Raw genomic sequence first — 12,799 nt, forward strand, 5'->3', positions numbered from 1 at the left:
TATCCAAGACTATATGCTCACTTAATTTGGCTAAGATATCTCACATATTAACCAATACATATATGCGGAATAAAGTACTTTTGAAAAACCTATAATTAGGTATATATGGAGCTAAGAGATGTTATGACCCGATTTTAATAATTTTTGGAACGGAGACACATTATTAGAAGAAAACAATTTCCTCCGAATTACATTAAATTATCAGAGAGATTTATCCATATTTTTGGTTAAAATTTACCCTTAGGCGCGGAGTTCAACATGTTCGATAACAGGGGCTTTGAAAAGTTATAGTCCGTTTTCGAAAATTTTTCACAAGTGAAGCCGGAGATGATATGCACTATTAGTGTAAAGTTTTATTCCGCTATTTTCTTGGTTCCTTATGTATACATTATAAAGTGAAGTAATCAGGTGAAACTCCAAATTGAATTATAAGGAAAGTAGACGTGGTTGTGAACCGATTTCGCCCATTTTTATCAGAGTTATCAGGGTGTCAAGAAAATATTATATACCGAATTTCATTGAAACCTGTCGAGTACCCGAGTCGAGTTTTTGACCCATAAGTGGGCGAAGTCACGCTCATTTTTCATTTTGTAAAAAAAATCTGAGTGAAGCTTCCTTCTGCTATTTATTCTGTAAAATTTAGTGTTTCTGACGTTTTTCGTTAGTGATTTAACGTACTTTTAGTAATTTTCAACCTAAGCTTTGTACGGGAGGTGGGCGTGGTTATTATCCGATTTCAACTATTTGTATGGTGTGTTGTGGGGTACGTAAGAAAACCGTCTGCAGAAAGTTTGGTTTATATAGCTTCATTGGTTTGCGAGATATATATAGGGACGACGCCCACTTCCCAAAAATTTTACATCCTAATATGATCCTTCCCAGTGCGATTCTTTGTTCCAAATTTTATTTATACTTTATTTATGGCTAAGTTATGAAACTTTATAGGTTTTCGGTTTTCGCCATTTTGTGGGCGTGGCAATGGTCCGATCAAGTTACAGCTTGCACAGACGGACGGACGGACGGACGGACAGACAGACATTCGGATTTGAACTCCACTCTTCACACTGATCACTTTGGTATATATAACCCTATATCTAACTCGTTTAGTTTTATGACTTACAAACAACCGTTATGTGAACACAACTACATATAATACTTTCTTAGCTACTTGTGTTGCAAGAGTATAAAAATACAATTGGTCCTTGAAAAAGTGTTTTTTCAATACCAGAAAACCTTGACTTTAAAATGTATTAATCGTTCGGAAGTATCTTGAGGATTGTAGGGCCCTTCATTGAACACAATAGGTGGGGCTAGGTTAGAGATATATCAAAGTCCACATTTAATATTCTCCCTCTGCCAAAACGCAACTCACCACGTATGGGAATGTGCTACACAATAAAATAAAATGGATGTGAGTTTGTAGTCATTTATTTGTATTCAGGTATTAAAAGTAATTATATTTCTAAAGTGATATACACAAAGGAAAAGAGCTTAACTCGAATTTATTTGATAGTTTATGAGAACGGAGCATATAGTCCTTCCACCAGCAGACCACATCCTCCTTCGCAGACGGAAAGTTGACGCAGTCACGCTTTTAACCGCTATGTTCTTACCCATCGCATGTGATATTTCCAACGGCAGTACGCCATTAAATTCCATTTTTGGTTTTCAACTCGGACATTATGGTCGCATCCTTGTTGAACTCATCGTTCGATTCGATTTGAAGTGCGAAAAATCCTAACGAAACATCCTTACTTAATGCATACCTTTCTCTAAATTTTAGTGACCGAATGATATAGAAAAACGAGTCTGCCAATTGTATTTCTTGGTTATTTGTTTTTACAGCGTTAGAGTACTTTTTGAGAGAGCGGACGTTAAGTCAATAGACTATGCTAAATAGTCGTTCAAACCTTGTTCGCTAATGTTAAATTTAGACCATCTTGATAACTGTTTTCATTGAGTTCACTCAGTATCACAAGTTTCCTTGAATATATCCAGTTCGTTTATGAAAATAGTAATCAGTAGCCGACCTAAGGGTTGGTTTATAATACTGGAAGTGATACAATTCACTATCTAACGCAAAACTTTTTCTTTTTGCATTTGTGTTTTTTTATCAATTGAAGAGATATTGAAAAGACAAGATGTTGGTAAGCTAGACTTGAAACACTCTTCTCATTGTCCTTGATATCCCGCAGAGCAGTATGAACACATCCAGCGCTACACGATATAAAACGCGTTTGTTGTGATCTATTTTAATGGTTTTCGAAGCGTGTTCGTTGGATTTCTCACGCTTTCAAAGTCCAATAATATTTTTTGTTTACAAATTTGGTGATTCATCGTATTTATGTACATATGTTATAGGTACTTACACTGTTGTTAAGTAATTGAAGAAATCAACTAGAGTGATTATAATTTTGTTTATAAAATTTTCCAACACCTAATCCTCACTCATGCAAAAACTTAATCAATTTAAATACACCCATACACATACGCATATATAGAGCGCATAAATAAACGAATTACATCAAATGAAATAAACTTCAGGGTCGCTGAAGCGTGCGAGCATATAACATTTTTTGCCATTTTGCAAACCGTTATAGAACTTGATATAAAATGCCGATTCTGCAATTCTCAATCATCAGTTGAAATCTGTAGTTTATGAGCCAAGCTTCGAACATGAGGACTAACTTTGGATATTTTGTAGTGATTTTAGTATTTGTGGTGAGCAAGTTTTTGAAATAATTTCGCATTTGAACTTAATAATTGTGAACTTAATAATTTTCCCAATTTTTTAGTGCTATGCCAGTGCCGAGGATAAAAGTGTAGATTGCAACAAGCCGCCACGTTATATTGTAAGTGAATTTTGCTTTCGAATAAGCGAGTGAATCCATGAATCTTTTCAAAATGGAAGTTCCTTTTAAATTAAAGGGAAGTCCGAACTTCACCGAACAAGAATTTAGTGAAAGAAAGCGAAATTTAAGGAGATCATAGGATCCTCCATTCTTGGATAAGATGAAGAATCTAATTACAAACAAAGACAGAGAAAAAACAATTCTGCATCGTTGATTTTGTCCGCAATTAATTTCAAGATCCCGCTGTGTTTCAAACTTAAATCACTACTGTTGTTGTTCATCTCGAGCGTTCGTGATCTAACAAGCTTAAGACACGCTTATTATTGTAATTCTTTTCCGGTATCAAGATGCATAATATCCGACTTCTTGCTGGCCAAAAGGTTTATACATCCGATTATAGGATCAAAGGGGTCGACTCTTATGCGTAATATTACATAAATATCTGCAGTTCAAGCAGCCAAGTACAGCAGCTCGGAGCTCAGAACTTCATTTAGCGTGAGACATTTAATGAAGGTCTGTAGGAATTTGGAACTTGGTTTCCTAAATATGAAAATTACCATGCCTTTCGTAGCAGCCGCCGAACTTGATTTCTTTAATCGAAATTACATATTAGACAGTCAAGGAATGGAAATTAATAGTGCAGACACGAGTTGTGTTATATGCCTTGGTATTCTGGACAACGAATTACGCAACAGCTTAGACAATTCGGAAATTCAAGAGCTTAAAAGACATTATAACCCGATGACATTCGATAACATTTGCTTCAGATCCAAAAATACTCAGTAAATACTCAGGTTCTTTGTCGACATACAGACTCTAGTTTCAGAAAAAACATTTACAAAACTAAACTGATATACTTCCATAAATTCATTGATCCACGCTCGTACAAAACTGTTTCTTTTTGATTCCACTACTTAACTATATACTCAAATATGTTCCCTTTAGCCGTTCCACATGTGCTGTTCAGTGCCTGATCTTAGTACCGAAGAGCTGATGAAGCAATGTGCAAAGTTTGACCATTCACAATATCAACATTATCCACCGCATATGCATGGCTTACATCATCATCCTGTAAGTGTTGAATTGCATATATGTACATTGGATTAAAATATTTGAAACTAAATACCTTTCCTACCTGCCACGACAGTGTCTGATCGAGTGCATTTTCAATAAAACCGAAGTTATTAGCGATAACGGTGAACCGGATGTCGACAAATTTAGCGCTTTGCTCGACACAACCGTTAAGGATAATGAAGAAATGGCCGCCATTATGGAGGCAGCATTCGAGACGTGCGCAGAAAAAATGAGTGATTTGAAGGCGATGATCGCCGAAGAGATGAGCAAAAATCCGGAATATGCCGAGAAAATTACTAATCATAGCATGCAATCGGGTTGTTCGCCCTACGGCGCGATTCTGATGAAATGTGTTAATATGGAGACATTCGAAAAATGCCCCGCTTCTGCTTGGAATGATAGTACGGAATGTAACACGGTGCGCGACTTTATCAAGGAGTGTGAACATATTTAAATTAAAGAAGTTCTTTGATTAAGAATTATTGTCGGATAGTTTTGAAGTAAGAGGATAGCAATTAATTGCAATATTATAAAGCAGAAATGTAATTTCTTAACCTTATATACTAAATAAAATCGATATTTACGAAAGAAGCCTCACTGAAATCTCCTTCTTCGTTAGACCTTGACAATTGCTGTTGGTTGACACAAAGCTTAAACAGTTGATGCCTTTACAAGAGTTCTCAGAGATGTGTCAAAGCTCAATTAAAAGGCATATACTTTTTTGAGTCAATTGTCAATTGCTCAACTGAGTGATGATTTATTTACTTTTTTGAACCACGATTCGAAATTATTTCTTGGTATCTGTTTTTTTTCTATAACACTTTTTGGGTAGGTTCTATACCTTACAAACATGTTCGAAATACTATTACGACCTCATAGACCTTAATAAAATACGTTTAGTATCGTTTGATATAAATGTATAATACATAATAGATTTCTAGGCAGGGTTTAATATAACAATGCTATACTTAACATGAATTTGTTGTTAGGGGAATGTCTAGACAGTTTTCATTTTCTCTTGGCATTGAACTAAATTATATTTAAGAACAAGAGCACGAATTTCACCCTTTTCAGCCTCCAAATTATATATAGTATTTATATCCAATATTATACGATCACTTAATTTTACTAAGATATCTTACACATTGACCTGTTTATACGGCAAAAAACCAGCCGGAAGTTTGTCTCTAATTGTCTCCACTATTTATGTGTTCATAAGGCCTTGAAAAGTTATACAGCGATTTTGACAATTTTTAGATCAATGGCATTCTTTAAGTTATCTCAGAGATTGACCGATATTTTCGGTAAAATGTTAGCCATATACACTGAGAACCTGGGCTTTGAAAAGTTACAGTCCGATTTCGATAATTTTATATGACTTGAAAGATATTGAATAGGACGTCTCAGAGATTGACCAATATTATTGGTAAAATGTCCACCCTACGCACTGAGAGTCTTGTCGTACCTGAGGCCTAGAAAAATCGCAGACCGATTTCGACCATTATTCTATGATATTAATGCTTCTTAGGAATTTCTTTAGTCAATTAATGCACTCTTAGAAGGTTTCTTTTACTTTTGGAGGGCGGAACTGGTTACTATCTGAAATATAATATGTATGTATGTATATAGAAAGCTGAATTAACTAATAAGATTTATTAACGGAAGTCTTAACTTTAATTCATTTCACATCTTCGACTTCTCTTTCTTTTCAGAGACGCCAAATAAACCCCGAATTTAAATAAATTCGTGATATTAATTTACAGATTTAGAGATTTCTCTTGATACAGGATATTAGCAGGATATTCATCACCTTAGGGACAACATCCAAACAGTAGTTAAGTATCTGTGCATTTTTTACATATTTTCCTTTCACTCTTTATTAACTGCCCTCCATTGCAATTCCGCCCCACAAATCGCACCACACTTTCAATTTCCATTTCGCACGCAATGAAGTGTTAAATTCGATTTAAACTCCTTAACTCGCTTATCGACAGCTGTGCCAGCAGTCAGGCATGTGAGCAGCGCGCATGTGCGGTGGCAGCCACAAACAGCAATTTGCGGCATTTGCAACAGTATAATGCCGCTAGATTCTACTGGCGCTCAGTCGGGACTGCAAAGTGTTCGCGTGCAGACGCTTCATGGAGATGGCTGCATTGGAACAAGAATTTGTCGATTTCTTCGCCGAGTGCAAGAAGCAAGGATTTAGCGCCGCCGAGATGCGTGCCATATGTCAGCCGTTGTTGCCACATCGCAGCAACAGATGTTGGGCGGTGACGTGCGCTTTGCTGGCTATCTTCGGTGCAGTATATCTACTCTACAATTGGTGCGATGAATTTAGTTGGTTTGTCAGCGCCATCGGGCGGTTGTTGCTGCTACAGGTGTTACCCTATTGGGATTGGACTCCACTATATAATAGTCGCTGTCTGATTGAGCGTACTTTAGATAAGGTGGACTCGGGAAGTGTGTCATCCACCACGAAAATCCTGGAGCGCTATGAAACTGAAGCTGGGAATTGTGTGCTCTGTGAGACGTTGGGTGAGTACTGTTTAAAGTGTTTTAAAATAGTGCAGAATAAACGGTTTATATGAGAGAGTCAGATAGCAGAGGTCATTTAGAAACCTCGACATATTTCACTTTTTAAGACAGTGATAGATTGAGGATTTCAATCTGGATTTCATTTAATCACTCGGTTTGATGTAGTCCACATAGCCGCAAGAAAAAAAATTTGCTTTTATAGCAAGCTTTCCGAAATATCAAACTCCGCAAAGGAGATACGAGTTTTAGTGGATATTTTGGGGACTATTTCAGAATATACGAATACAGAGGAGTTGATGACAAAACAAACTTAAGGCTGAGGGACTGGCATCTTCCTATTTTGGACATAATTTCAGACCCCACAAATACCGTCCAAAAATGGATTGGTTTGCATTTTACACTGTGTCCCGTTTTCAATTAATATTCTGGATGACTCTGCCCTATGTATCTTTGATAAATAGTGAGCTAACTTATTGAAGCATAATCTTAATATTGCCCAAAATGAGCATGTTCTATATATCGCCATGCAGATATTTTAGAGGTGAGCACGCTTCCACCTCGGAATTTGATATGATGCCAATATCGAATCAAAAATAAACAGAATTTTTATTAGCTATTGATCCTCGACAAGCAATGACAAATTTCCCAATACTTTTTCTGCGTAAGAAAGTTGTTTGAAAAATATATCGAACTTGTGGAGATTGAATCCGGTAGGACACTCGACATAGACGAATAAGTGGCGTTAGGTCAAATATATAGCGAGGTCGTGATATGAATAATATTTTTTCACTTCCAGAACGCATTCCCACATCGTCGAATATCACCTTCTCAATACTGGAATCTATGCATCTCGAACGTGGTTGGCCAGTGATTGTCACCGACTCGCATCAACCACTTACGCTTAACACACTGCTCAATCAAATGTATAACTCGTCGCTGGATTTTCTGGAAAGTGATCCCTGTGATGTCTCAACGAATTTAATGCTGAAGAAGCTCTTTAACTTAGAACTGGCTTTGGAGAAGATCAAGAATACAACACCAACTAACAATAAATGGTTCCTACAATTACGTAATTGTCAGCGACGCGCTGTCAAGGCTTCGCGTCGCTTCGTCACAAGACCATACTACTATCCGCTACATCTTGAGCCATTCTACTCGAGTTGGGTGCTGCTGTCGCAGAACTATGCGAACGAAAAATTGCGAGAAATCTATTTACGTGGCTTGATCTTCGTTCAGCAGCTGAGCGGTCACTTTGATATACGTCTGCGACCGAAGCAACCCTGCCAAGAGCGTTGCCCTGTGGTGAATATACGTTTGGGTGCTGGAGAATGCTTGATTTTCTCCACGGATTTGTGGGTTTTCAGCTATGGTACTGAGACGATCGAAAGTAAACTCGTTTCGTTGGCGACAGTGTTGGAAATCGATTGGCAGTTGTAGAGGGAATAAATATTAATTTACATGTAACTGAGAATGTGTTAATAAAATAACAATAAATTAAAATGGAAGTACAGTTGTACTCATTAAATTGTATTCAAATTTTTGTTTTCAAAATAATTGTATTTCTAAAGTTATATACACAGAGGAAAAGACCTTAACTGAAATTTGATAGTTTATGAGAACGGAGGATTGATTGCTAATTTCAGTATCTCAAAGAATAATTTAAGAATTCTAATGGTTTCTATTAGAATTGCATTTGTTCGTGATACAGCTCTTTTTGACACTGGATCTCCTCACGTTCCACTTTCAATTTGCACTCGAAATAGTCCTTCCACCAACAGCCATCCTCCTGCGCAGACGGAAAGTAAACGCATCACATCACACTTATTACCGCCAAGTTCGTACTCATTCGCACGTGATATTTCCAACGGCAGTTCATTGTCATTTAATTCCATTTTTGGTTGTTTCAACTAGTATCCCTGGGCTGAACCCAAGGCATATATGAGAACATCTACCATATCGCCTAGAAAAAGAAGATTTTGGTCTATCGATGTATTCTTACATAATTTATCTATAAACTAAGGGACTAATCAGTTAAAAAACTCTTGCCGTTACTTTCGATCCATTCTTTCTCCATTGAGAAGTACTATTTTCTATATCATCAGTCTAGTCCGAAATGTTTAAGAAAATTATTTTAGTTGAAAGTAATGAACAACCTTTGTTAGTAAATTCACTTCACAGTTCTGATAAGTACTCCTCTACGCAAATTTTCCACCAGCTTGTGAAGGAAACGATAAACTACACCACATTAATAGAGAACATGAAAAATATTTAATTATAGCGTTTTTAGAAAGGAGATAATTGATCAATTCACCGGCCTCTGCTCGATTATATCGTTTTTAGACGGGAGCTAATTGATCAATTTACCGGCCTCTGCTCGATTAAAACGCTTATTAAGATCGATTTACCATACAAAATAAAATCTACATTAATTTTTAATTGAATTTTAATGGACTTGAAAATGAAATGCAACTCTGCAACAAAAACGTACAATATACGTTCTTTGTCTTCGATTGGCTTAATTTTTTGATAAAAAAAGCTGCGGTAGATGTCGCTGCTAAAAATATTAATCAGCTGATGAAACTTACTAACTTCATATGAAAAGAAAAACCAAAATGTATAACAACTGATCGGTTATCGAGTAGCCGGCAGTATAAAACTAATAAAGCTTCTCAATAAAAATTTGAATTGATCAATTAATTTGGCTGTCTAAAAACGCTATTGGAAATCACAGAATTGTGTCAATATGTATACAAAAATTCATTGAAAGAGGGTATGCCCTGTATTGGTTACTTTTTATTACGTGTAATACTTTGGCTCAGGACCTCAGTAACAATTTTATTTTGGAAAGCAGGCAAATTTTGGAAAAATGTGGAGTACAAATTCTCGTAATTCGATCGCAATAGCAATATAAAATGAAAGTGATTTAAAAATAGCAATATCGCTCATGACTAATACAAACGCCGTAGTCATGTGCTCAAAACGAAACCGTTTTCCTTTTTGTTTTTGTGTTTTTTTTTTTTTAAATCAATTGAAGAATTTCCATACCTTCCAAGCTGTTGGTAAGCAAGACTTTTTCGAAACACTATTCTCATTGTCTTTGATAGTCCGCAGAGCAGTATGAACACATCTAGCACTACACGATATAAAATATTTGATGGTTTTCGAAGCGTGTTCGTTGGATTAATCATGCTTTCAAAGTCCAATAATATTTTTTGTTTACAAATTTGGTGATTCATCGTATTTATTATGTACATATGTATGTATATTCTAGGTACTTACATAGTTGTTAAGTAATTGAAGAGAGTGATTATAATTTTGTTTATCAACATTTTCAGCGCCAAACCGTCACTCAAGCAAAAACTTAATTAATTTCAATACACTCATACACATACACATATATGGAGAGAACTGGGGTTCAATTCAGCGTCGCTGAAGCGTCGGAGCATATGACGTTTTTTGACATTTTTATCATTTACAAACCGCTATAGAACTTGATATAAAATGCCGATTCTGCACATCCCAATAATCAGTTGAAATCAATAGTTTATGAGCCAAGCTTCGAATATGAGGACTAACCTTGGATATTTTGTTGTGATTTGTGTTTTGGGGGTGAGCTAGTTTGTGAAATAATTTCGCATTTGAGCTTCATAATTGTGTTTTTCACGATTTTTTTTAGTGCTATGCCAGTGCCGAGGATAAAAGTGTGGATTGCACTAAGCCGCCACCTTTCGTAGTAAGTTAATTTTATTTTCGAATACGCGTGTGAATCCATTAATCCTTTCAAAGTGGAAGTTTTTCGAAAAAATTTAAATTTAATGAAAGTCCGAACTTAACCGAACAAAAATTTAATGGGTGAAAGCGAAATTCTAAGAGATCGTAGGATCCTCATTCTTGGATAACATCAAGAATATAATAACAAACAAAGGCAGAGCAAAAACCTTTCTGTATCCGCTGATCCCGCTGTTTTCCAAACTTAAACCATGTTATTGTAATTCTGACCAAAAAGTTTATATATCCGATTATAGGATCAAAGAGGTCCACTCTTATGAGTAATATTGTATAAATAGCTGCAGTTCAAGGAGCCAAGTACAACAGCTGCTCAGATCTTCAGAGGTCTGTAGGAATTCTGAAACTTGGTTTGCTTAGGCCTAAATATACTCAGTATATACTCAGGTTCTTTGTCGACCTACAGACTCTAGTTTCGGAAATAGCTTTCACAAAACTAAACTGATCTACGTCCGTGTATTCATTGACCCATTGATACAAAAATGTTTCTTTTGATTTCACCACTTAACTATATAATCACTCTCCCTTTAGCCACTGCACATGTGCTGCCACGTGCCTGACCTTAGTACCATAGCGCTGAAGGAACAATGTGCTGAATTTGCCAAACCGCCGACACCACCACCGATGGGACGTGGCGGTCCAGCAAAGGTTGATCAGTCACATCCAACGCATATGCATGAACTACATCTACATCCCGTAAGTGCTGAGTTCCATGTTGAGTAAAATATTTGAAATTAAATACCTTTTATTTCTGTTACAATAGTGCCTGATCGAGTGCATTTTCAATAAAACCGAAGTGTTTGGCGAGAATGGTGAACCCGATGTTGACAAATTTAGCACGTTGGTCGACACAACCGTTAAGGATAATAAGGAATTGGCCACCAGTATGAAAGAATCATTCGGGACTTGCGCTAAGAAAATGATCGTTTTGAAAGCGAATATTGCCGAAGAGAAGAGTAAAAATCCGGAATATGCCGAAAAGATGGCTAAACAAAACATGCAAATGGGATGTTCGCCCTTCGGTGCCATTCTAATGGATTGTGTTAATATGGAGACATTCAAAAATTGTCCCGTTTCTGCTTGGAATGATAGTACGGAATGTAATGCGGTGCGTGACTTTATCAAGGAGTGTGAGCATGTTTAAATTAACGAAGTTCTTTGATTAAGAATTATTGTCGGAGAGTTTTGGAGAAAGGCGATAGCAAATTATTGCAATATTATTAACAGAAATTTAATTTATTAACCGTATATATGAAATAAAATCGTTATTTCCGAAATAAGCCGTATTGAAATCTCCTTCTTTATTAGATTTTGACAATTGCTCAAAGATGTGTCAAAACTTAATTAAAATGTATCAGTAGGCCATGTGGCACATACTTTTGCGGGTAAAGCCATAATCGAACTATTACTCAAGTGGGTTTAATTTCTTTATTCGAAATGATTTCTTGATATCTGTTTGTTCCATCTATCTTGGTAAAAGACTACCTATCTCTTTGATAATTTCGGACTTTTGCTTTCTTTTTCAACGTTAGGGTCTTGCAGCGTTTTAAAATATTATAAAAGTAAAAATAATCTAATAAAATAGGTCTATTATAAATCTCGTAAACTTATATTATCCCAAATAACGAATAACATTGTGGAATATTAAATTTTTATAAAACTTTTTGGTTCCAACATTCTGATAAGATCTTTTGGGCCATGGAAGTCAAAATGTCATCTGAACACAATATATTACCGATTTCTAGATAGGATTTAATATACCAATGTTATCCGTGGCAAAAACTTAAGATTAGCAGAATGTCAGATTTCATTTACTTTTGGCATTGAACCCAACTATTCTTAAGAACATGAATCGATTTCAACTATTTCAGCCATCAAACTATATATTACTACGTTTACTTAATTTTACTGAGATATCTTATATGTTGAGCGATTTGTGTGGCATAAAGCCAACCGAAAGTTTGAACCTCCTTATTTTAGGTATATTACGGCTGGGTAAGGTATTTATCCGATTTTAACTAGTTATTATTGGCGCAGAGGCACATTATAAGGAGGAAAAGATTCCCTATGATATTTTATAAAATATAATATCAGCCATTTGCACTGAGAAGACATCATTGCCGATTTCAATATAACTGTTGTATGGAGGGTGGACCCGGTTGACCAGGTCTTATTATCCGAAATATTATATTATATAAAGAAAACTGATTTTTTTTGAAAATTTTGAATGTGAACATTCAAAACTATTTCTCAACATTTATGCCTATTACTTGTTCAAGAAGCTTTATTAACGGAAGTCTTAACTTTAATTCATTTCACATCTTCCATTTCTCTTCCTTTTTAGAAACGCCATAATAAACCTTGAATTCTTTCCAATAAATTAGGGATATAAATTTACAAATTTAATTATTTCTCCTGATACATTAGCAGGATATTAATCACTGGAGGGGAACATGCAAACAGTAAATAAGTGTCTGCATTTTTTTATTCTTTAAATATTTTCCTTTCACTCTTTGTTAGCCGTCCTCCATGCATTATCGCCTACAAATCGC

The 12,799-nt window shown here is 35.8% G+C and overlaps 4 protein-coding genes across 6 annotated transcripts in view; 3 read left to right on the forward strand and 1 right to left on the reverse strand.

The window, feature by feature from the left end:
* Nckap5l_0 (Nck-associated protein 5-like) overlaps positions 1-12,799 on the reverse strand; it is a 237,595-nt gene that overhangs the window by 214,704 nt on the left and 10,092 nt on the right. The gene's annotated exons all lie outside the window — the stretch shown is intronic.
* LOC105216979 (uncharacterized) lies at positions 2,590-4,514 on the forward strand. Its single transcript, XM_054235121.1, has 4 exons — positions 2,590-2,721; positions 2,796-2,852; positions 3,798-3,923; positions 4,000-4,514. Exons 1-4 carry the CDS (start codon positions 2,659-2,661, stop codon positions 4,378-4,380), a joined length of 627 nt encoding a protein of 208 aa, XP_054091096.1. The 5' UTR covers positions 2,590-2,658; the 3' UTR covers positions 4,381-4,514.
* Positions 5,869-7,966, forward strand: LOC105217002 (uncharacterized). Its single transcript, XM_054235115.1, has 2 exons — positions 5,869-6,461; positions 7,258-7,966. Exons 1-2 carry the CDS (start codon positions 6,065-6,067, stop codon positions 7,896-7,898), a joined length of 1,038 nt encoding a protein of 345 aa, XP_054091090.1. The 5' UTR covers positions 5,869-6,064; the 3' UTR covers positions 7,899-7,966.
* Positions 9,063-11,516, forward strand: LOC105217001 (uncharacterized). 3 transcript variants are annotated; one of them, XM_054235118.1, is made up of 5 exons: positions 9,063-9,732; positions 9,797-10,070; positions 10,138-10,194; positions 10,779-10,943; positions 11,011-11,516. In XM_054235118.1, exons 2-5 carry the CDS (start codon positions 10,008-10,010, stop codon positions 11,389-11,391), a joined length of 666 nt encoding a protein of 221 aa, XP_054091093.1. In that variant the 5' UTR covers positions 9,063-9,732; positions 9,797-10,007; the 3' UTR covers positions 11,392-11,516. The 3 variants fall into 3 exon arrangements, with proteins under 3 accessions (XP_054091093.1, XP_054091094.1, XP_054091095.1); XM_054235119.1 differs by having other exon boundaries at positions 9,063-9,520; XM_054235120.1 differs by having other exon boundaries at positions 9,063-9,231.

The sequence above is a fragment of the Zeugodacus cucurbitae genome, chromosome 6 (assembly GCF_028554725.1).
Source record: "Zeugodacus cucurbitae isolate PBARC_wt_2022May chromosome 6, idZeuCucr1.2, whole genome shotgun sequence".
Classification (NCBI taxonomy): Eukaryota; Metazoa; Arthropoda; class Insecta; order Diptera; family Tephritidae; genus Zeugodacus; species Zeugodacus cucurbitae.